General features: G+C 43.4%; 1 protein-coding gene across 1 annotated transcript in view; it reads right to left on the bottom strand.

The window, feature by feature from the left end:
* Nucleotides 1-8,117: 8,117 nt before the first annotated feature.
* hic2 (hypermethylated in cancer 2) overlaps nucleotides 8,118-22,758 on the bottom strand; it is a 32,027-nt gene continuing 17,386 nt past the window's right edge. Inside the window, exon 3 of the mRNA XM_069182083.1 lies at nucleotides 8,118-16,285. Within this exon, the coding sequence (XP_069038184.1) occupies nucleotides 14,564-16,285 (1,722 nt within the window). The 3' untranslated portion in view covers nucleotides 8,118-14,563. The remainder of the gene's footprint in view (nucleotides 16,286-22,758) is intronic.

The raw sequence follows: 22,758 nt of genomic DNA, 5'->3' as shown, positions 1-22,758 counted from the left end.
TCATGAACAATAATGCTCTCTGTCACCTACATCTGCTTTAGTAACAGCATTAAGAAATCATTTTTTACACAGACACCTCAGGTTATGTCTCATTCACAGTTAAATTATGTGGTAAATGTATTTAAATCCAGCACTAGGAGCAAAATCTTAGAAGAAAGATCTGGTTTATCCCACTGTAAATTATAGTGAAAAAGATGGCATGTTTTTAATGACACTAATTTACCAATTTGTGGATGGAACAGCTTTCTCAGTTAACGCAGAACCTCAAATATCCCTCAGAAAAGTTCGGATTTATTTTGGAAGTTAAGATGGGAGAGGCAATTTGTTTTGGGGAAAACAAAGGCTTTGAAAATTCAGAAGAGCTTCCACAAAAAGTGCAAAATTCCCAAAACCATTTATTATGCAGATCATCTTGTATTGTTAATGCATAAAGACTATTATTGCTGAAAATGAGGACCTTCCTAAAATGTCTACTTTAAAATTGCCAGCATCTTGGGGCTGAGGCACATGTATTAGGACAGAAAACAAGAGAAACAGGTGACAAAAGGTCACTTGTGATTTTTTTCCAGCCTTCTGTGGCTTTTTCCCCCAAAAGATCCTATTATCCACCCAAAGCTTGCTTGAGCTATACCATGGTACAACCTCAATAAAAGACTAAATATTCTGATGGTAAGCAGGCCCCTCTTTCTGAAGGCTGTTACAATGTGTGCCAACCAAAAGGGCCCATATGCTAAGCCCTTTTCCAGTGCTCACCACCTGCTGGGTCCTTTCTCTGCTCTTTGCTTTCTGCATAGCTGACCCGACAGATACATTAGATTAAAAAAAAGATTCAGATCTTGAAAGAAAAACGCAGGTATTCTGCCTGCCATTAATCCACTGTCTGAAAGCCTACTGCTGTAAAATACAGCTAGCACCTGGACTTGCATTGTCTAGCAGAGCAACAGGAGGTCAGTCTTTTTTTTCTTTCTTTCTGGGTGACAAATGGCTGATTCAATCCCTCAAGAAGTGGGCACTCGCTGGCATTCTCTGGGGCTCGATCCGCTAATGAATAATCAGTGCCACTTTTTTTTTATATACCCTGGACGGTTTACACCAGAGGCCAAGGGCAAACAGGAGAAACAAACTCCAGACATGAAGGAAAGTAAAAAAAAAAGTTTCCTCTTGCATTGCTGACGAGGCTGAACTCACTGTAGTGAAATTCAGCAGCTTTCTCTTGGGAATCGGCTGCAGTTCTGACCGCCCAGCACAGAAATGAGCTACATCACTCACTAACGCCCATCAGATCACTTTAAAATAAGAACCAAATGGGAAAAAAAACGTTAGCTCCAACCCTGCCATGACTGTGATCCGGGATTCAGCAATGTGCCTGGAAAAGACAATACAGCTCTTATTAAAGACATTTCTGAATGGGCCTTAGTTTGACATGCCTGCATAGTAAGAATTTAGGAATTATTCTGACACTGGAAAGGGTGCAAAAGAGGTCATTTTGAATTCACCATTTGCTGAACTTAAAGAAAAGGTTTTGCAACAGCTGCCTACTTGTAATAAAGCACATTTGTCATAATTCCAGCCCCTCTGTGTCACAAACTGATCTTGCGAAAGATATTCAACGAATCATAACATTTGCAGCACTTGCTTTGACCAAGTGGCAGTGCTTTACAGAACAGGATGCAAGAGTACATCAATAAGAGCTATTGAATCAGACCGTGCGTCTATATAATCCAGTTTGAATTATACTCTATAGTGATGAAAACAAAAAGTATAATAGCTACAGGACATTTTATGGCTGTCTGAAATGTCCCAATAAAGTGCTCATGGATTTGACCGAAGTGAGACAACTTCAGTCATTTTGAAAAGATGACAGACTTCCTCACCAATCAACCTCGATGTCTGTCAGGAGTGTCCTGTTGTTAAGTAGTATATCCTGCTGGTCAGCATATGCTAATCTGAAATAAGAAAGAAATATTGATTTTATTGCCAAGGATAAAATAGAAATTAAAATACGACTATACAATAGCTATAAATATAAGAAACATTTCTCTGAGAGGAAATCAAACATTTCCCAGATGTCTCCTCCATCATATCCCACATCCCAGAGGAGGTGCTAAAATCCACAACTATGGTAGCACTGAACACGTTCAGATTTGACGACACAAAAGTTAACTACCAAAGCTGTATGGGTTCCTTCTGCTGGAATGCTGTGCTAGTTTTATTCCAACTCTATCCTGGAATTAACATAGGGAGTTGTGAAATCGTCCCTAAATCAGGACTATTATTGGTAAGAGGCAAATGAGGACATTTTTGCTTTTTCCCTAATAGATGCACTTTAGAACTAAATATTGCAAAGAAAATGTGCCTTTTGTTGAAAAAATGCACTTTAAATATTCAAATGAGCAATATAGTTGGTACCCGGAAATGTCCTGACTACACTTTTGCTTTAAAGGGGCACCAATTAAAAATGACAGTGAAAATGAACCTGTTGGAAAAGGTAACTAGTTACAAGTGTTCGTAACTGGAGACATACAGGTTACGTAATGCATTTCAGAACAGCGATACTTGATCCCAATCCCAGCAGGGATCATCTGCCCCTAGCTTTTGTAATAGTTTGGCTCTAAATCTAGGTTTGGCTTATTGCTGTTTTTAAATAGTCTGCTTGCTTGTTTTGACTTTGGTAACTCTGTACTCAGACCCGAGCTTCAAAAATACTTTCACTTTATTAACAGTTTCCACCAGCTTCAGTATACAGGATGTGACACAGCCTCTCCTGGACTTGTTTATTCCTATTTCGGACTGAACAGCTCTTCACAGATTAATATCTGATCAACAGACACAGGTGGGGATGAGACACTTCCACTGTGAATGTTTGTTTCTCCTATAGGCCCGATTGATTAACTTCCAGACTATACACTCTTGAGGGAGGGAGGCAGCAATACTCCGAAATCAGGTACAGGGATGATACCAATTCCAAATCCCATTTGGTCTGTTAAGAGAGGAAAGCTAATTTAAAAATATGCCCCTGCTAGAAAACTGAAATCAATTAGTGCATTATTAAAAATTCAGCTGGAGCAAAAACCAGAAGCCAGTGTTCTCCCAGGAGTAGGGCTAGGAACCACTGCTCTAAGCTGAGGCAATTAAAGAAGAATATTGGTCTGACTCGCTTATTATTGTCTCTTGTTTCTCCGATTCAATGGAGACTTCAAACACTAGGACCATCTCTGTCTGGAGAGCAGAATTCTGGCAGGAATAGCTACAGGCATTAAAAAAACATTTTAGAAAAATTTGCATGCGCAGAGATGCACTGCTCTGATCTCCAGAGAATAAAACATACCCTTGTTTCCAAGATTTAATAAATGTACAGCCCAGCAATATATGGGGAAAGTACACTGCAGGATGTCCCTGCTTCAGCAGAACTGAAGAACTGGTAACTTTGAAAAAAAAACATAATTACACTCCAACTGAGCAAAGCCTCCAGAACTCTTGGGCAACGTGGGTTTGAAGTCTGGCAAATTCAGCTTCAGAATTTTGGGCTTCTTTGAACGATGCATTCTGGTGGTCCACATGGGAAGGATTTTAGTGGTGGATCTTCCAACAGTCTTAATATCAAGGCCACTCTGAAGTTGTCGAGATGGGTTCCCGGTAAAAAAAATTGCAGAGCACTGATCTGATGAGAAACATTTCTTACAGGTTTCAGAAATACAGTGAAACTTTTTGTAATCACTTTCTCTGATCCGCCAAGCCTGTGCCTGAGAATAACCTGAGCAAATAAGGACAGCTACTGGGAATCTTTGCGGGTCACATTTTTCAATTGAACAATTCAAATTTTTAAGTGAGGTCTGTTTACTGCAACACTGTAAAACACCTTGACCAATGAAAATGTCTTATCCAACAGGAACTTTCAGAAGAATTCTGATTGTGCACTCACAGGGACAAATGCAGCTTCATTGACTGCCTGTCGACACCGATGTTTTATTTATTATTAAACCCTTCCTACAGAAAAAAAAATGAAAAGCTTTGATCTGCTTTGAAATTCAGTCCTTGGTTGAGTGTGTTGCAAGTGGGGAAAAAACCCCAATTCAAATGCATTGTAAATTGAAGGAACACATACATGAAAGCAGCTCTTCCCTTGCACTAGAAGGAGAGGACCCTACAGAGACTCTGTAGACCTACCATGCTCACCTGGGTTGTAGTCGATTGTATTTTCAGATACACACCCTAACGAGATACCTTACGATCCCAATCAGCTAACCAGCCAGTTGGTTCGTCAGCTGTTGTGAAATTTTAATTTTAACCAGCTTCAAACTATAATTTACCAAGTTTCTGATTATTTTCCTAGTGCAATATCATGCACCAACTCATGGGAGGGTGCTGAAATTGTTTAGTATTATGTACAAAGGAATACTTCAAGTCAGTGTAAAACAACTCCTAATTAAGCATACGTTTCAAATTTGAAAGGAATTCTGGGCACTCTAAAACCAGTTGAATTCTGGGCACTCTAAAACCAAAGACATGCTGAAGTAAAAGATAAAAGCTACTTTGTTCCCATCATCTGCAATGGCCTTTTCAGAAAGCTCGAAATCTTTCAGATAACTGGGTGGCCAACCTTGGTGCTGGAGAGCCACAATCCAGCTGGTCGTCAGCCTTAAATCACCAATTTAGAAGAACTTGGAACGTGTGGGTTGGGATCATTTTAGTAAGTTAATTGGTCCAATCAGGTAAGCTTCCAATCAGGTGAAGAAAAGCTTACTGTGGTTCTTGAGTTACAGAGTGAGATTTTCATTTCCAAGGATTTCTAAACTACGTATTTGACCAAACCTTAAAACTTGTTTTAAGAGAGTAGAACAGGCCCTGAAACAGCTTGCTAAAACAGGCGCAGTTGAACTACGACGATGAGCTGTACAGAAAAAAATAACGTATCTCCGCAATGACCACAATTCTTCCAGTGTTTTACATGGTGCCTGCCTTTCATCAGGATTTTAGCAGTTGATTTTTTTGGCTTATAACTCATGTTGAAAAGGGTTTCTCAGAAACACCAAAAGCCAACAAAACTCAAAGCACTAAAATAGTGCCAGAAGACGCAACAGTGATCCAGTTGACTTAGCATATGAACACAGCCATGTCCCATGGCTGGAATTATTAAAAGCAGATTTAAATCAGGCAAGCAGAAAAAAAAACCACCAGGGTTAGAATAACAATGCCCACACAGAGCAGAACAAGCAGAAGCATCACTCCCAACACAAAAAACACCTGGTCAATTTCTGTGGCGTTTAGACTACTGGAAACGGGGGGGATTAGTGTTCGACTTTTCTGAAGAAAGAGTGTGGGAAAAGGTTGTAAACTTTATTACCAATGTTCTCCACTGCTTTTCATCCATTTCCAAGCTCGACTGCTTGAGGCACAGTGAAGCAAGCACAGGCTAGTCTATTTGTCACTGGATGCTGGTGGGAAATTCCCACTGAATGTCTTCCTTTCCGCAGACTGCTGTATAATATACATTCTCAGCCCAGGCTGCTCATATTCCTCTCGACAATTACTGGCAAAGGATACATTGCTGGGAGATTTGAGTCTTTGGCCTTGATATTCGCATTTTCAGTCGAAACACATGTGAGTGACATGCAGCACAGCATATCGAGTTGGGGGGTGGGGGTTCAACTTTTCATTTTGCTTATTTCTTCTGTGCCTCACACATAAATGTAATATTTTTTCCCCGACAGAATCAGTACAGAAAGAACTGCTTTAAGTTCCATTCTGCGTTAAAATCCAGTATTTCCTAATTATACAAAAAGGCGAAGAATTCTGACACACTACTGAATCCTATCGTGGACAGTAATATTTATGTTACTGTAGGTTTCCTAGGAGAATTTTACAAGAAAATAAAAATGCTTAAACCACCCTCCATTAGGAATTTATTTCAGCTTTCAATCCATGACAGTCCTGTACCAGTACAAAGCATCTTTCTGACCGCTGGCTTCCGGGAGGTGTGGGGGTGTGTGTGCGAGGAACAGACCGTCCACACCCTGCTCATTGTTCTTAAAAGTGACCCTATTCAGGGTCATTCGGCATGTGACACCACTTGGGGCACGGCTAAGGGGTCTGCACTGCACACTGCAAAACGAACCACAAAAATGCCAGCTCGCTTCTCCCAAAGATAACCCCCCTCCCCACACACACAGACACCTCCTTCACAACGCCAAGGCAAGTAAAAACAAAGAAAATCCTGCTCTCTGGGTTCAGCACCTCCAGGCAGGAGCAGGGCTGTCGGCACGCTATCTCGCGGGGAGCTCTGCTCCAGCTCTCCCCGATGTGCCCCCGTTGGTACAGAGCAAAGGCTCTGGGAGAGACAAGCCCCTGTGGCACAGCCCACAGCCCACACCCCCGGCTGGGAAGGGGCCCCACAGCCTATCTCCATCTCATCAATCACAGGCAGGCCAGACACAAGTGCCCCAGTGGATAAGGCTGCAGAATCTCTTCCCAATTTGTACACCGAGGCGAAGCAAGGAACTCCGTGAGATTGGAAGGAAACGCATAGTTTAGTAGGGCCACAGCTTTTGACCACAGCTGGTTTGCAGAGAAGTGCTTGCACATCCAGCATAGTGTAAGGATATATACTCCTGGCCATGTATATAATTACTGATTTGAAACAGCACATATTAATACTGGCTTTCAAACAGAAGTGAAGCAGAAGTCCATAGCATTTCGCTCAGAAGCAACAGTATTCAGATAAGGAACAGTGATGATGTGAACACTTGATTTAGAATTTCTACATTTTAAAGTTAAGAGCACCAGCTCACATTCAGCTGTAAAGGGGGAATACCTTGTATAAAGTAGGTTTTGAATATAACATTGCAAGTCGAAAACTCCCCCCCCGCCAAAATAAAATGCTGTTTGACAGTTGCTGCACTCCAGCTCTCCCTTGTGTTGGCTCTACCCAGAACCCAGAACTCAGTTACCAGCCTGAGCCCCCAGCAGGTATGAGGGTGGTGTCCTCTTCTTGTTTGTGGTCCGTTTTCAACTCTGTTCAAACGCATTCTGCGTAGAAGCCTCACATTTTTCTCCCTCATGATACGTCGGCAAAACCAACAACTTTTCAAAAGCAACGAATGAAGACCTACAAACCCACCCACGGTTTAACAAAAGCAGCAGGAATGTTAACTGCACAGCCACACTCTCACAGGTACAGACATATGTGACGGGCATTACAAAAAAGCAACAGATGAGTGCTGGAACCAATAGAGTTAGCTCTAATGTCTTGCAGTGTATTGGGGTGTTAGGCTACATGTGTGGAAGACCTTCTCTTTGGCTGAAGAGCAGATACATTGTCTCTTCTCACCCCGCCCAGCTGGTACACTGCAGAGTGTGTGTGTGTGGGGGTGAAATGACTCTGGGCAGTGCAGCAGACATTCCACTGTTTGAAGGGACTCATGAGGCTCTCAGACTTCGTGGTCTGAGAAGCACGGGGGCTCATGGTGTCTACAGGTTTTTGCTCTTGATTCATTTCAAGCATGAGATTAAACTCGTTCACCCCTCCGATATATTTCGTCAAGGGTGAGCCGCAAGCTCACAAGTCGGCATCATGTGATGAAAAGTAAGCAATGTGTAGCTAACCCTTCCCGAATCGAACAGCAGAGTTAATCACTTCAGGACGGAACCGAAAAATTGTACCTACCTTGTAACTCACAGGCCTATCCCATCCTTGAATAGCAAGATTAGACTGGTGTTCTTTATCTATATAGAAAACAAGCATTGACAGACCTCAGGGGTTTCAATCACTAACTGAGGTAATCTCTAAACAGACTTTAAACCACAATTTAGAACACTTAAATACCCAAGAAACATTTACAAAGGCCAAGAGACAGTCAGTTCACCCAGGGGGACAGCCATGTTAAAAGACATTTTTGAGCAGCAAAGACTCACCGCAACTGAATTAAAGCACATTCTCATGTGTAAAAAAATTGTGACCAGACACGTCATATACACATTCACATCTTTCAACAAACGCGCTCACAGGATACGTCCAATTTTTTTTTAAAATAAAAGGCTGGTTATTCCTACCCACATGTATTTCTGTGAACAAAAGCAATAACAATGCACGCATACCAAGGAGAGGATTCTACACGTTCTGTTTTCAATCAAGCTTTTAATGAAAAGATCATAAAATAACAGTTTTTTTTCTCATTGCTGTACATTAAGACTGCAAGACTTTGAATGCTGAGATCAGCACAATTCTTATACTGTACTCTATTTTTATGACACGTTGAGTTGTAAGCCACACGCAGTATGCAGCTCTGACCTGAATATAAGCTCTCTGAGGAGTTGGAACTGAACTTGAGCACCTTGGGTGTTGCCAACAGCAAGTCTACTTCAAGGTTTAAGAGTCGTCTTTTTTCCTATTAAAATTATTTATGGTCAAAATACCCAACTCATCCAGTTCTGTGCTTCCGAACTACAAAATCTTCATGCATTATTAACATTCTGATCTTTCACTTCAGAAACACACTTCGAGCCAATACATCTCTCTTCCCTCCAGATGAGTCCGTCTTTTGGATCTGCCTTGCGATTCGCAATTCTTCAAGTACACAGCTAGCAGCTCGGTTTGAACCAGTGTGCGTTTCGCAGATCCCCCTTTTCATGACCACGAAATAACGTGCGGAGGGACGTAGCTAAAGGTTTCAACATGCTTTTCTTGTGAAGAAGACCAAAACGACAGGCTAAAAAAAAAAACGAGCATGGAAACTCATAACCAGCTGATATTTGGGAAATTCCAAAGCTGACACACAGGTCTATCATTAGTTCACGTTCAGAATTTGTGGATGTGGCAACAGGTTCTGAATACGGGGTTGGCACAAGGCTTGTGCAAGATGCGCGGTGCACTGAAGAGAACCCTGGTGCTATCTGGGAAGTCTGAACACTCAGAATGGCTGACCAAGGATAGGTAGTGTGTTCATGGTGGGGGGAGGGGAGGAGACAGTCTTGAGCAAAGCAACAGAACAGGGAAGGGCGAGGTCAGAAGGCACCTGACGTGTCCTAGTCTTTTTTTTTGTGGCGACTCCGAAGCAAAACAGAAACCCGCACTGTTTGCGCTGCATGGTGAAGCTGGCTTTGGTTTAATTTGACAGGGTAAACAGGGAAACAGGGCCACCCATCCACTTGGGATTCAGGATTTTCATGAATGCAAGGAGGCAGGAAGACTCCAGTTCCGAAAATTCCCGGGGTTAAAGAAATGAGATGCAAATGGCTCAAAAGGAAAACAACAACAACAAAAAAAACACTGCTAAGCGCACAGGCGACATGAACCAAAACGTCCTATGAAGTCCAAAACGCAAAAGCAAATGAACTTGATGTGGATTCGCTTTCGTCAGTAAGTGAAAGCTACAACAGAGTCCCTGCTATCTTCCAGGTCATTTAAAGCTTTGTAACACTGAACGATGAGAACATAACACACAGACACACACCTATAACACTAAAATGAGGTAATGAAACATTAATTCATGAAAACAGGTAGATGTGACTTGGGGACTCGTTCCAAACATAAAAAGTGCAATTTATAAAGCTATTTCAATCCACATCAGTACAGGGAAACAACAACAAAAAAAAAGGTTTTCATTTGGAAAGCACACAAATTTAAGAACTAAAGATGGTGTTACTTTTAAAGAGGCTTTGGCTTTCTGAGGGAAAGGCTTGTCGAGATCGCCTTCATTTTTGTTTGTCTTTTGTTTTCATCACAACGCGTCTTGGGCAGCTCTGCTGTGGCAACACCCCTGCTTCTGGTTTAGAAATCGCATACAGCAACCTATGTTCGGAGTCAGCATCTCGTTGCCTCACAGTTCCGACTCAGATGACGGAACTCTGGCAGTGACAACTTAATCACAGGATTTGTCTTGGTGCCGATTGTAAGAGCACAATTTGTTTTACAGAAATCGACAACAGAGAGACGCCAAACGTAGGTTGTGTAGTTTTAGGCTATAGTAAAATACATCAATACCGTACAAAGAACGTCATTTATCTTCTTTGAGAAAAAAAAAAAGATACAAAAAGGTGCATTCCTTGTACTAACTTCACAGGTTATGGTTTATGGCTATGTTTTGAGTAACAGTTTATTTTAGCTTGAAATCCTGTAAAAAAAAAAAGTTACAAAATAAAAAGAAACTGACCCTGCGAACACCTTATTTCACACACTGAGTGAATCGCTAGCAAAAGTGAATACAGGATCTGAGAAATAAATACATTCATTACTGACAATAATAGACATTTGATAAAAAAAACACTGTCAACAAAGTGTTTGCACCATCTTGGTTTGAAGTGAGGCCAGCCAGGACACTGCTGCTTTTCCTAGGAATAACCCCCCCAGAACATCACAGAACACAGTGAGCGCAACCTACCAGACAAGAGGAGAAAATCACTTCTAGTTTAAAACCAAAAGCTATCAATACGAATTCCCATCTGATACATATTCACATAAGATGTTACAAAAGATCAACTACCACTGAATTACCCCTCCCCCCCACCCCAAAAACTATTCCTAAATAGATTAATTTTAGGTATCATTTTACCCTTTAAATAAAGCATCTGGATACAACTGTAAACATTTAGACACCCATACGTATGTACTACATATGAAAGTCAAACAGGCGTTTGGGTGGCCATAGAAAAAGACGTGACCCTTTCTTTAAAAAAAGACGCAGCTCTCTGCCAGATCCTCGGCCTTCAATTAGATCACTTGAGCCAGGAAATGCTGAACGACAATAGAGCAGGCATCTACAAAGACGCCACAGCCAGCTGGAAAGGGGTCCTTAGAGAGATCCCACTCCCATTTCAAATAGGATCCAACCTTTCTCAGGGTCACAAAAGCATGATAATAATGTCTTCACTTTGGCAGCAAAGCCGCAGAAAAGCAACAACTCTGGCTGGTCTCACTCCTGCTGAGGTCTGAAACTGTAGAAGTTTATGTAAACAATGAGATAAATACATAAGTATCTTTTTTTTAGAGCCACACGAGGTTCCATAATTATTCAAATGTGCTTTGGTTTAAAAAATAGTTTGTGGATTTGGGTATGAGCTTTTTTTAATTCTTTATACAACTTTGCTACTATTTTCTGAAAACATTCTGGAACTAACGACTAAAGTATAACTTTTTTTCTTATTTTTGAGCTGCCCCACCTCTTGTTGAGGTTTTTTTTTGTGTTAATTGAAAAAAAGTACCCCCCTCTTAAAATCTTAAATATGAAACTAGTGTTTTGCTTTTTCATCATTAAAATACAGAAATTGATACAATACTATGTCTTACAAATGTAGCTGATGGCTCCATGCACAGAAGAATGGAACCTTCCCTGAAGTTTTGAGTAGTACTATTACTGTCACAGTTTGGAGTTTTTTTTTTCTTTCAAAAGTTCACCCTACTGCACACGTCTACTTGTTTACTCAGAAAAAGAGAGATCATGCCGCACAATAAACCCCTTGCTTAACACAGACATTATGCTGTACTGATTAAGTGCTGACAAGTACAATGGTTAACAGCTATACATCATGGATTCCTCAATGACTCTAGTGAAAAAAAAAATCCTGCTAAGTAAAAAACTCTTAACATAAAACACAAAACACAACAAAGACAGCACCCATCTTGTGTCCTTAAATATTGGGAAAAAAAACACAAACGATGTCTTCCATTTAAAGCTAGATTCAGCAGAAACCGAGAAGGATAGGGAAAAATGTAGTCTTAAAATGGCTGTTCACACAGCGAAGTTTGAAGCAGATATAGCTGGTGTTTTTTAGGCCCCAAGACTATGAGGTGCCACATGAGTTTTTCATTAACCTTCTCCTGTGTAAGGACACATCTGGCCCAAAACTACAAGAGTAAGGAAATTCAAAGAAATAAAGAGGTCTGAATTGCACCAAATCCAGTGTGGTCTTTGAATGCAACTAAATCTTGTACTAAAAGCAGCAATGTCAAATACATATATATCTTATTGAAAAACAAACTAAAATAGTATCTTCTGACAAAAAAAAAGACTTCAACATGCTTTGAACTTTTGAAAAGACGGTTTGGTACATAAGGAATCCAAGATGCAGATGCCTCAAACTGCACTTGTTAGTTCAGAATCTGACCATAGCTGCATCCCAACACTGACTTTACACACGCAGAAAAAAGGACGAGGACTTCTGGAGAAAGACAAAAATAAGGAAGGAATGCCTACACCAAGACTTGCACTGAAGGTCCCTTCACCTCACGTGATTTAAGACAAACTGGACGATGTCTTTACCTTCCATCCAACAACAAAAATGTCTGGTCAATGACTGGGCACAAGGTTTTATTATTCTTTGCTAACAGCCACCCTTGCCCAGTAAATTGAAGTAATTTGCCTACAAGATGGACAAGTGTTTACTATCATCATTGCTAATATGTTCATATAAACTGAGAGAGACTAGCTCCAGTGTTGTAATGAGGCAAGTGAACTCAGTGGTACAGCCACTGGCAGAGGTTGCAGATCCAGTTCAAAAGGTATAAACCCAGAAACGAGAGAACACTTGTCTTTTTTTCCCCCCAAAACTGATGTCCAGTTATCCTACACCTATCTCTTTCAGGGCTTCACAAGTCTAACCCAAACTAACAAGCAAATGTAAAACTTCACATCTTTAAATTCAATTACATTTTTTTTGGTCTGAACTGAAAAAATCAAATAAAATTCTGATAAAGACATGTCAATAAATTCATGACAAGGACCCCTGTTAACAAAGCAACAACGGTTCGAGGGAAGATTGTAAACTCTTGAGTATTTGAAAGTTTACAGTTTTCACCAGCCCACCTAACAACAGAAGGTTTTACTTACAAATCAAAACAAAAGACTTTCATTGGTCATAAATACAGTGGTTAGCTAGACTCCCACCAGGCCTCACTGTAGAGTTCTTTGATTAGAAGTAGTATCGAGTCCATACAGGAAAACAAAACAGCTAAATAACTCCGCTACATCGAGCATTTATGCACAGTTTAACTTTGGTTATGAACTTCTCTAGTAAGTTTGTTGTTAGTCAGTCCTCTTCTCCTTGGAAATTGGTTCTTTGGAAAATACTTCCACACACCTAGTCCAGTGTTACCTATTTGTTTCAGACAAGGTAATTACAGTACTTTTTGAGAAGGGCGCCCTGACCCAAAAGCTATATTTTCCTTGAAAAAAAAGCCTATCTAACAATGAAAACCTGTGGTGAAAGATGGGCGGGATAAAGCATTATGTTAAGTTCACTGTACTCTACAAACTTTGTACATTTAATTACATTAAGGAACCCCTAGTCTTCCACTAACCAAAGTATTGTTCATAAGTATAATAAAGAGGTAGCAAGGTTACAAGCCTGTTTCAAAGGACTTGTCTGTTTTTGTTTTTTTAGTGAGGGGAGGAAAGCGATACATACACGAAAAATGCAGAACAAAAAAAAAACTGTACCTACAGAACTTGCAGCAAGTCCAACCTACACCAAATAAAGCACCCCCCCACCCTAACCCCCCCTCCCCCCACAAGTAATATCCCAAGACCTTCCAGTTTAAACATTCACATAAACATTACAACAAGTTTTCTTTTACTAAAACAAGTACCTCTAGGCTCTCTTTTTTCTTTACTTTAAGGAAATACCCCCTGGCAACTACGAAAAGAAACTAAGGACCCCTCTCACTCTCAGAACTCCTGTAGAAGGAGAAGTCAGCAGCTTCTAACCATGGGCAAGGTGAATGGTATCGTTCCTGGGACACAGAAATAACCATCAGGCCAGAGCAGGGAGTCGGGACAGTACTTCTCTTCAACGCCCCTGAGGGAAAGAGAAGGCAGACCAGGCCACAGCGGACCAATACGAACCTTTCTTCTCGGACAGCCAACAGATTCGCTCACCTGTCTGTTCGAACTGCCAGGTGGGAATCTCTGAAAAAACATCATGGGGTTTTAGCTTAAATCAATCGGAAATTTCTATCATGGAATCGACATGCATGCAGCTGTCCCTTCTCGCCGTGCTGTCCTCTCTCTACCACCCCTCCTGAAAGGCCACGAGAATGGCCAATTTCAAGCCCTGTCCAAGACTCTACGGCAGTGAGGAAGGGCGATATGCATGCACAAACGAATCAAGGTACCGGAATTAAGTGGAATCTGAAGAATTATCTTCAAAACTGCAGTATGTCACATCTACCAAAAATCTGGGCAAATGAGATAAACCTTGCTTGATCTCCATTTTGCTGCCGAAAAAAGAAAGCAGCAGAATGAAGAACAAGCTAGCTTTCTTTCAGATGTTGGGGATCCGACAGACGTCTGCCCACAGTGGTCATGATGCAATTTCAGTAACCCAGTCACTTTCACAGCAAGTATTAAATTAGAAGAGATGCTCCATTGCACCCATGGTTATTTCTGAAGCAAGACAACCCCTTTAAGAACTCTTTCAAAAGCTTCTCGTCTTGTTCTGTTGGTTTGTTTCATCTTCCTGCTGCAGAAAGCAGAGAAAGCACATTCTCTGGACACCTGCATACACCCTAAATGGGCGTATGGACGCGTTTATTAACTTAACTTTTTGTTATTAGCAAACGAAAGTCTTTGGCTTATGTTGGGGAGGTATGCATTCGCAGGTGGCTGATCAGGTTGCGCTGCTGGGTGAACTTGCCGCCGCAAAGCTGACATTCGTACGGTTTTTCGCCTGAGTGGACTCGCATGTGCTCAGTCAGTCTGTACTGCCGCGTGAAGCGCATCCCGCACTCCTCGCAGGCGAAGGGCTTCAGGCCCAGGTGGCTGCGCATGTGACGCGTCATGGTGCCCCGCTGGGTGAACATCTTGCCGCAGATGTTGCAGGGGAAGGGGCGGGTCAGCCAGTGGGTTTTCTCGTGCTGCCGCAAGGTGGCGGGATCCTTGTAGCTCTTCTCGCACACGGAGCACTTGAAGGGCCGGGACTCGGTGCCGAACGCCGAATTTTGGGTGGACAGGTCCTCCGCCTCCTCCTTCACGTAGGAATCCTCCTCCTTTATGTAGAGCTCCTCCTCCGTGTGCGTCTCCACGTGGGCGTTCAGCTGCTCCGAGCTGGGGAAGCCCTTCCCGCAGGGGATGCACACGTACAGGTTGTCCCCATAGGCCACCGGCTCGAAGCCCTCCTGCCGGTACACGTAGTTGGCGCTCGTGTGGCCGCTCTCGTTCTCGCTGTGCCCGCTCTCGTCGCTGTTCTCCTTGCCGTTCTCCGCGTCCTCCTCCTTGCACTGGAAGGAGTGCTCCGAGCTGTAGCCCGCGCTGCTGCTGCTGCCCCCGCTGCCCCCGCTGCTCGACTTGGGCCCCACGATGACCCCGTTGGGCACGGGCCGCTCCTCGTCGGCCGCGCCCTTGCCGTCGAAGGCGGCCTCCTTCTTGGGCCACTCTTTCTTGCGGGCCACGTGGCGCGAGCTCTTGCGCGGCTGTCCCGTGTCCGGGAGGGGCTTCGTCTCCTCGCCGGCCCCTCCCCCCAGGTCCATGGGCTCCCCGCTGTCCAGGCTTTGGGGGTTCGTGGTGGAGTCTTCAAAAGAGGCACTGTTGGCTGTGGACACTGAGGCAGATTGGGGGGATTCCTGTTGGTGGTTGTTTGGGCTGACCTCATCCGGGGCAGGACACACCGAAGGGCTCTTTTTGGAGAGGTCCAGCCCCAGCTCCTGATCGCCGACGCTGCTGATGTTGCCGTTGCTCCCGCTGTTACCCACCGCCCTCTTCAAGGCCTTGGCGCTCTCGCGGTTGGAACTGCCGACGTAGACCTCGTCATCCGACAGCTTGTCCTTCATCAGGTCACCGTGCTGCTTCTTCCCACCGTCCCTCGACCCCGAGTAGCGGTTCTGAATGACCGGCGTGGAGGACAGCCGCTGGTTGCGGAGCGGTCTCCCCGCGCTGGGGGTCACGGGCTTGCTGGGAAGAGGTTTGCCGTTGCGCTTCAGTTTTTTCCTACAGAGGGCGGCCAGGTCGTGGAGTTGGAGGTAGCTTGCTGCCGTCAGGAGGGCGTTGAAGTTCTGGTCGCTGGTCTGATCCGTAGATAAAAGCTTGCCGGTGTAAATGAAGTCCAAAATCTGTCGAAACACGGACGGGTTGACCATGTCTGTGTCCAGGTTGATTAAGTTGTCGTGAAGGACCAGGGATTTAAAGTATATGCTGCTGGCCGCCAAAATGTTTTTGTGTGCCCGAAAGAGGGCATTTTCTACCACTATGATAACGTCACAGAGAAAACCTTTGGCTCTTTGTTGGTTCAGCTGCAGCAGCAATTGTTTGGCATGATTTGGCAGTTCCATTTCCACCCTCTCTTCACACCCCTGTGCTACCTGGAGGACAGAAAAACAGAAGAAAATCAGATCGCGATATAACCTTTCATGAGCAGCAGTGACGATATAAATGACCCTGCCAGACTGGAAAGAGCTCTTGATGTACAACCAGTATTGTGCACCTCTACCTTCACAAAGTGGACTGACATAACAACATACGGAAAGCATGCCTCTCTCCTCTTGTCATGACTTTGTCTTAACCTCCCTGCTGGCTAACAATAGGAGGTAGACAGAATCCGGTTTAATTCCTAGCTGTGCCAAAAAAAAAAGTTTAAATGAATCGTTCAGTGAGGGAAGACACGAGGGCTGGAGTTCCACAATGAAAGCGCCCAGATTTACAACCACTCCACCACCCCACCCCTCCATCTCAAGGGCCATGTTGTCACGCTGACCCAATCGAGACAGCCTCCTCTAAATAACAAAGGCATCTCCTCTCCACAATACGAGACCTGCTGCCAAACAAAGTGTATTAATAAACGTGCCCCTGCACAACTGAAAACTAACGGGGAAAAACTCAAGAATCACTGTTAAGCACCTCTACACAGTAGCCTCTCTTCCTTGATTCATAAATGTATGGTGGCAGCAGACATCAGAAGTTAAACATTTACAGAAATATTGAAACATCTGAGTGCTCAATCAATAAGGCCAGAGAGGACGCTGGAATCAAATTAGCTACTTGATCTCTGTGCTCCACAGAACATGGCACTCAAGATTAATTAGGATATTACAGTACTGAAGGAATTAAAGCTATTCACTAGTGTGCCAGGCTGAGAGGGAGGGCACCGTAGTATAGTATAGAGTTTCAAGAAAGGAACAGATGGAACAGAATTTAAAAAACCTGAAACTTCACAATAAATGGGTAGAGACAAAAAACAACAGAGATGGACTGGTTGGGAAAAGATAAAAAGAGTCAGAAAAATCTGGATAAATCCTGAAGAATAATTATGTTTATAGCTGAGGCATCTATTGTACATTCTTACAAATTACACAGCTTCATAGTCCCACAGCTTAGTTACTACTTTCTATGCTTAAAGTGAGACAAATTCCACTTTCTGTGGGTTCATTTCAAACGTGTGAATGATATCGGGATCGCTTTCCAAGTTTAGCCACTATACCCTCTTGATGTTGAAGAAAAGACTTTACTCGTGTTTGACTTCACTCATGTTTTCCAGGCTGCTAGTATTGTTCTTTTCTACAACATGCGTTCGGAATGCTGCTTGTGCTATCCATTAGCCGGAAGAAACAGCAGCCCGAGAACTTGCCCATTGTTTGCGTATGGGGGTGGGCACAGCTCACAGGCGGTGTTCAGGATTAGGTGTAACCTGATCAGGTAAACCCGTTACAAAAGACACAGCTGGGTGTGGCAGAGAGCACTGATCCTGTGACAAGTGCCCCAGCAGGCCTCAGCTTGTTGCTTGCTTCCCCACTGCCATACAGCCGTACAGAGATCCTGAGAACTGAGGGGCCTTTAGGAATTCTTGGGAAAACCGAATTCTTGTGAAAAGTGACTCGACAAGGGCAGCACCATCTTCTCTTTTCTACTTTCTCCAGTCAGCACAGAGCTGACTTCTGTCCCGGGTTAAATTCTGGCCTGGCGCACCTTGTGTGTGGAGTTTGCATGTACTTCCCTCCTGTCCATGTGGGGTATCTCCAGGTGCTCTGGTTTCTTCCCACCTCCTCAAGACATGCGGGCTGGGTTGACTGGTGTCTTTTAATAGCCCCAGTATGTACACGTGCCTTATTTTCACCGATGTCCTGCCCAGTGAGCAATCCTACACTGCTTTACAATATCTACATGTGCTATAGTATGCAGACAGCGAAACAGATTACAGACCCATTAAAACATCTCCCAGATTTACTGACCTTTTACCAAAATGTTCACGTAACAGAAAAAAGCTTCTGAAAATGAATCAATCTCATTTAACATCTGTAAATCTATGTAGTTGTGATCAGTCTATTAACAGTGGTTTGACTTCAAACTACAGAAGCAACAGGCCCACCTCTATATTCTATAGAGGTCTATAACTTCAAACTTCAAAACTTCAAATACTTCAAACTTTGGCTATTCGGGTGGGTTTAAGTTCCCCTCGAAGCCATATTAAAGGAAGCAGATAAACACACCCCTTTAGCTTGCAAAAGAGCAAAGCTACAGCAGTGAGGACAGCACCTGGGATCACAACCTGACCACAGCAGCAACAGACGCCGGACGTGGTCAGCTTAAGCTGCAGTAACACAGCCACCTTCCCCCCAAAAAAAAATATATTCGAACATTCAACAAGGGGAGCCTAGCACGCGACGAGCAAAGTCACTTCTGCAGACAAACCTACAAAATAAAAACAAAAAACATTTTCGGAGGACCGAGTCAGGAGAAGCAGAGCTGCCTCCCTTCCCTACATCATTTTTTTTATTGTCTGCCTTCTCTCAGTGAATTGGCCCCCACGATCATTCGCTTAGTACAGGCATGACCCCAGCATCCCCTGAGCTCAAGCCCATCCTTGTGTGACAATCAGGGCAAGTGCATCACAGCCCAGCTACCAGCTGGGACCCTACCCAATGCACAGCACAGTCAGCCAGGGGAACAGGCAGTTAATCAGCAGCAAAGCAGGGGACGTGTGGCGTGCCTTGGATGGGCACAGATACGTCTTTATCTCAGATTTTGTTTTTGAGGACAGTATTAGAAAGTTATGGCTCGTTTTCAAAAGATTCTTATCAAATAGAGAAAACAGGGGTATGTGTATGTGCTTGTATGTGTGTGTAGGGGGGAAACTGTAAAACAAGCTCTCCTTATCTCTCTGAATACAATCACAAAACATCACAGCAAATTTTAAGCTGCCAGGCTACATGTTTCATTCTGGGAAACCGGCAGTGCATCTCCACATCATTTCAGTGACACACTGAACCTTCATTGTGCAATCCGTGAACTGTTCTTTATACAGCCGTCTCCATTAACACAGGGAAGGACTCCATAAAGGAAAAAAAAGGGGAAATGAACAAATCGAATCCCGATCCATTGTCCCACGGAGACGGTGACCAGCAATCACAGCCGCGGTTATGAAACGTGAAAGGTCTGGAAAGCCGAGCGGTCCCGTCAGGCAACACGGATCGCATCCCTTCACATGCCTGGCCTCTGGCAGCCTTTCAAAGGAAACGGCGCGTCTCAGTATCTGCCTGCTCCTGCCATCCCACACGACACCGAGCCGGAGTGCGGCTCTGCAGGAAGACTGATAGCAATCGGTGCATTGTCTGAGCAGCAGGCTTCAAACAGACCTGCTACTCTGCAAACAGTGTCTTCTTTCGACTCCAGTTAGCCTTATCACCGCCGTTGAAACAAGAGGAACAGGTCTTGGGAGATGGCCAACAGTTGTGAAAAAGGAGAATTCAGGGAGCAGTCCCCGGTTTTGTTTTTTTAAGGAAACGGGCCTGTTTAAAACCGACACACACACCCTCCGAACGTCGGGCTTGGCCTGTCAGCTGCCACGCTCCCTCACGGTTAGGAACAAGCACTCCGCCGAGTCCAGCTGGAAATCAAAATCCCCTGGACGACATCGTGATACGCTCGCCGCCGAAATACCCCCCTTCCCCCCCCAGAGAGGCGAGCAGGTGAAGGGTTAACATCGTTGTGATAGCTCCTGCCTTTACCTGGGGCCTCTTCACACCTGATTCAATTTACAGGAACAGCAAGTGAGCGAGTCCGCACACCCACAAGGGGACTCGGTAGCTGCGAGCTTGTGGAATTAATCACTCTGGCACCGTGCCACCGGGTCAGAGGGCTGAACACGGGTCGGAGAGCGGATAAAAAAAACCCAAAACATTGCTGCATCTCGGAGACACTGCTGTTGCGCAGTAGGTTTGTGGGCACTCATTTCTGTATTCGTCGTTACTCGTTCGTTTGGAAGGAGGAAAAAAAAACAGAATTAAGCACTTACAGCAAAGGCTTTCGAGCAGGGGTGTGCGTTTGTCCCAAAGGCGCTCCTAACTGTCACACGGGGTACGCAGAACCAATCAGTAATGCAAAAATAATCCAATTTCTGTGAAATTACTTTTTAATTGTATTGTATAGTCTATTATCTCTACATCACTGCACATTTATATTTAAATTAAACAGTAATTTAATTTACTGTATATTCAGCAGCTCATAGTTTCATTCTCGCTGTGTACTTTTAAAATCAGTATTCCGGGGGTGTGCACAGCTGAATTTTCCACCCAGGCAAACTGACATATTTAAGTCACTTGAATAGAGAAAGCAGGTGTTTTTTTTTTTTTTAAGCGAAACTGGATAAACTCGTGACAAACAAAAAAGGACTAAGAAAAGAAAATTCAAAGTGACAGAGTTAGTGAGGTACAGTGGAGTCTACTCGCATTCTGGATTCAAAGAGGTGGGTCAGGAAGATGAACGTTTATGCAAATGTGTTTCTAATTGAACAAACCTTCTAATTACGATAGGGAACCATTGTTATTATAAAGAGACGTATCTGAGCAACACTGAAATGTAGAACGCTTCCCAGATGACTACAAGTGGTCTATAAAGTCGTACATGTGATTATCACTCTAAATTGCAAAATCCAAGAAAGGGCAAAAGAAGGTCAAATCTTTCTTCCTCCTGCACCCAACATGTGCAACTCAACTTCTGATAGCAGTTAGAGTTGGAAAGATTTCAATTTCACAATCCAAAGCTTGTGGAAAAATATCCCCAAAAAAAGAGGAACAATATGGAAACTTTCTGCTGCGCCTAACGTCAGTTTCACCCCAGGACAACGAATCCACAGATGAGCTAAACAGCTCTCGGCTGTTTGGATTTCTCCTACATTTAGAAAAAGTAAACCACTGTTTGTGAAAGTTTGGGGCAGGAAAACCCAACTCCAGGCCTCAAGAGCCACTGAATATGTTTTATAGTTTTCTTTGAACCTCCAATGTCTCAAGAATAATGTGAGACTTCAGTTTCTCCAATAAAGCAAAAATTTTAATTAGGCATTTAAGGGCTCACATGAAATGATAACCAAAAAGTCTTGGGCCCTCCAGGGAAGGAGTTTTGTACCCCTGGTATCTATAAATTAAAGAGATTAAATTTATTGAAATGCAGGCTATTTTAAAAGGCACACTGAATTAAGAAGACATACATAGAGAGAAATCATTACATTAAGCACCATTTTGATGAGTATCTCCGCCATATGGAAATGTTTTATACCCCCAGACCTAGATAAGAACAAACGGCAAGTAAAACATATATTTTAAATAAGTACTTGGACTGTTCTATCAATTTTAAACTCCAGCAGCTACAGTTGGTTATACTCAAGATGACACCTTGAGACAGACCGGGACGCAACATTACAAAAAAAAAAGTTGAAAACCACCGATTTACATTACAGAAGAGCAACACCTAATCTGGGCTTTGTGCGCTGAGCACAAATCTTGCGAAACGTCCAATCTATGGGCTTTGTACTGTACAGCAGAGGCCAAAACTGAATATGACCGTTTAACTTCCTGGAGTACATGAAGGAATACAAATCTGGACGGTCTCTGGAAAAGTTCCAGAGTCTCTTTATACAGTCTACTTAATCTCTATTGCTTGATCTCTTTCCTTCTTTCACTCTTTGTGTGCATTTTAAATGCAAATGGTGAAAGTGAGATATGAATCATTCACATCCTGAACGTTGCCATCACTCCTACCCAGGCTAAACACAGCTGTGACTGCCTAGGACTGAACTATTGGACTGAGACCTCCTAGTGTCCCTGTGAGCAGGAATACTGAATATAAGTGGCAGCGTAAACAGCCTGAAGTGCCCTCTTTCAGTCACAAGAAAGCACAGAGCACAAGGCGAGGCTTTTACACTCACAAAACACACTTTGTATACAAGCAAGTCAGCAGCAAGAACCGTGTGACCTCTCCCTGTGAGTTTAATGCAGGGCAGCGACGACGCATTAGGGCTTTTTCAAGAGACCAGAACGCCAGCAAACGCGAGCTGGAGATTAAAACTCTGAGGAGTGGAAGGGAAGACTGGAGCCATCTGTTTCTTCCAAAGCCATCACAGGACACGCTACACACTATGAATCTAACCCGTCACCCATTTTCCTAAACAAGCAAGGGGAGTTTCACACTTGATGCATACAAGTCCTTAGTCAGGAGCAGAACTGTGGACTTACTTGGTGATTAAAGTGAAAGGACAGTAAAAGCTGAAATGAATGCGCTGCATGTGATTTGATAAAGAGGGTTGCTAACAGTTTGGGCAGTTGCAAATTGTTATGACACGTGAAGAAAGTGTGCACCACCATTAGTCAGCTAGTCATGTCCAATATTTTTGAGTTAAGTGTCAATTGGATCCTTCGCCCGACATCTGCTTGAAGTACAGGCGGAGTTAGGGGGGCTCAGATTGGCCTCTCTTTCAGGAACACAGTCCTTTGTCCTTGACGCATTTCAGATGGGAAAGGGTTAAATAATCCTTCAAGGAGCGCAGACCCAATGACATGCTGTTACT

The sequence above is a fragment of the Lepisosteus oculatus genome, chromosome 22 (assembly GCF_040954835.1).
Source record: "Lepisosteus oculatus isolate fLepOcu1 chromosome 22, fLepOcu1.hap2, whole genome shotgun sequence".
Classification (NCBI taxonomy): domain Eukaryota; kingdom Metazoa; phylum Chordata; class Actinopteri; order Semionotiformes; family Lepisosteidae; genus Lepisosteus; species Lepisosteus oculatus.
This window is presented reverse-complemented; position numbering and strand designations above follow the sequence as displayed.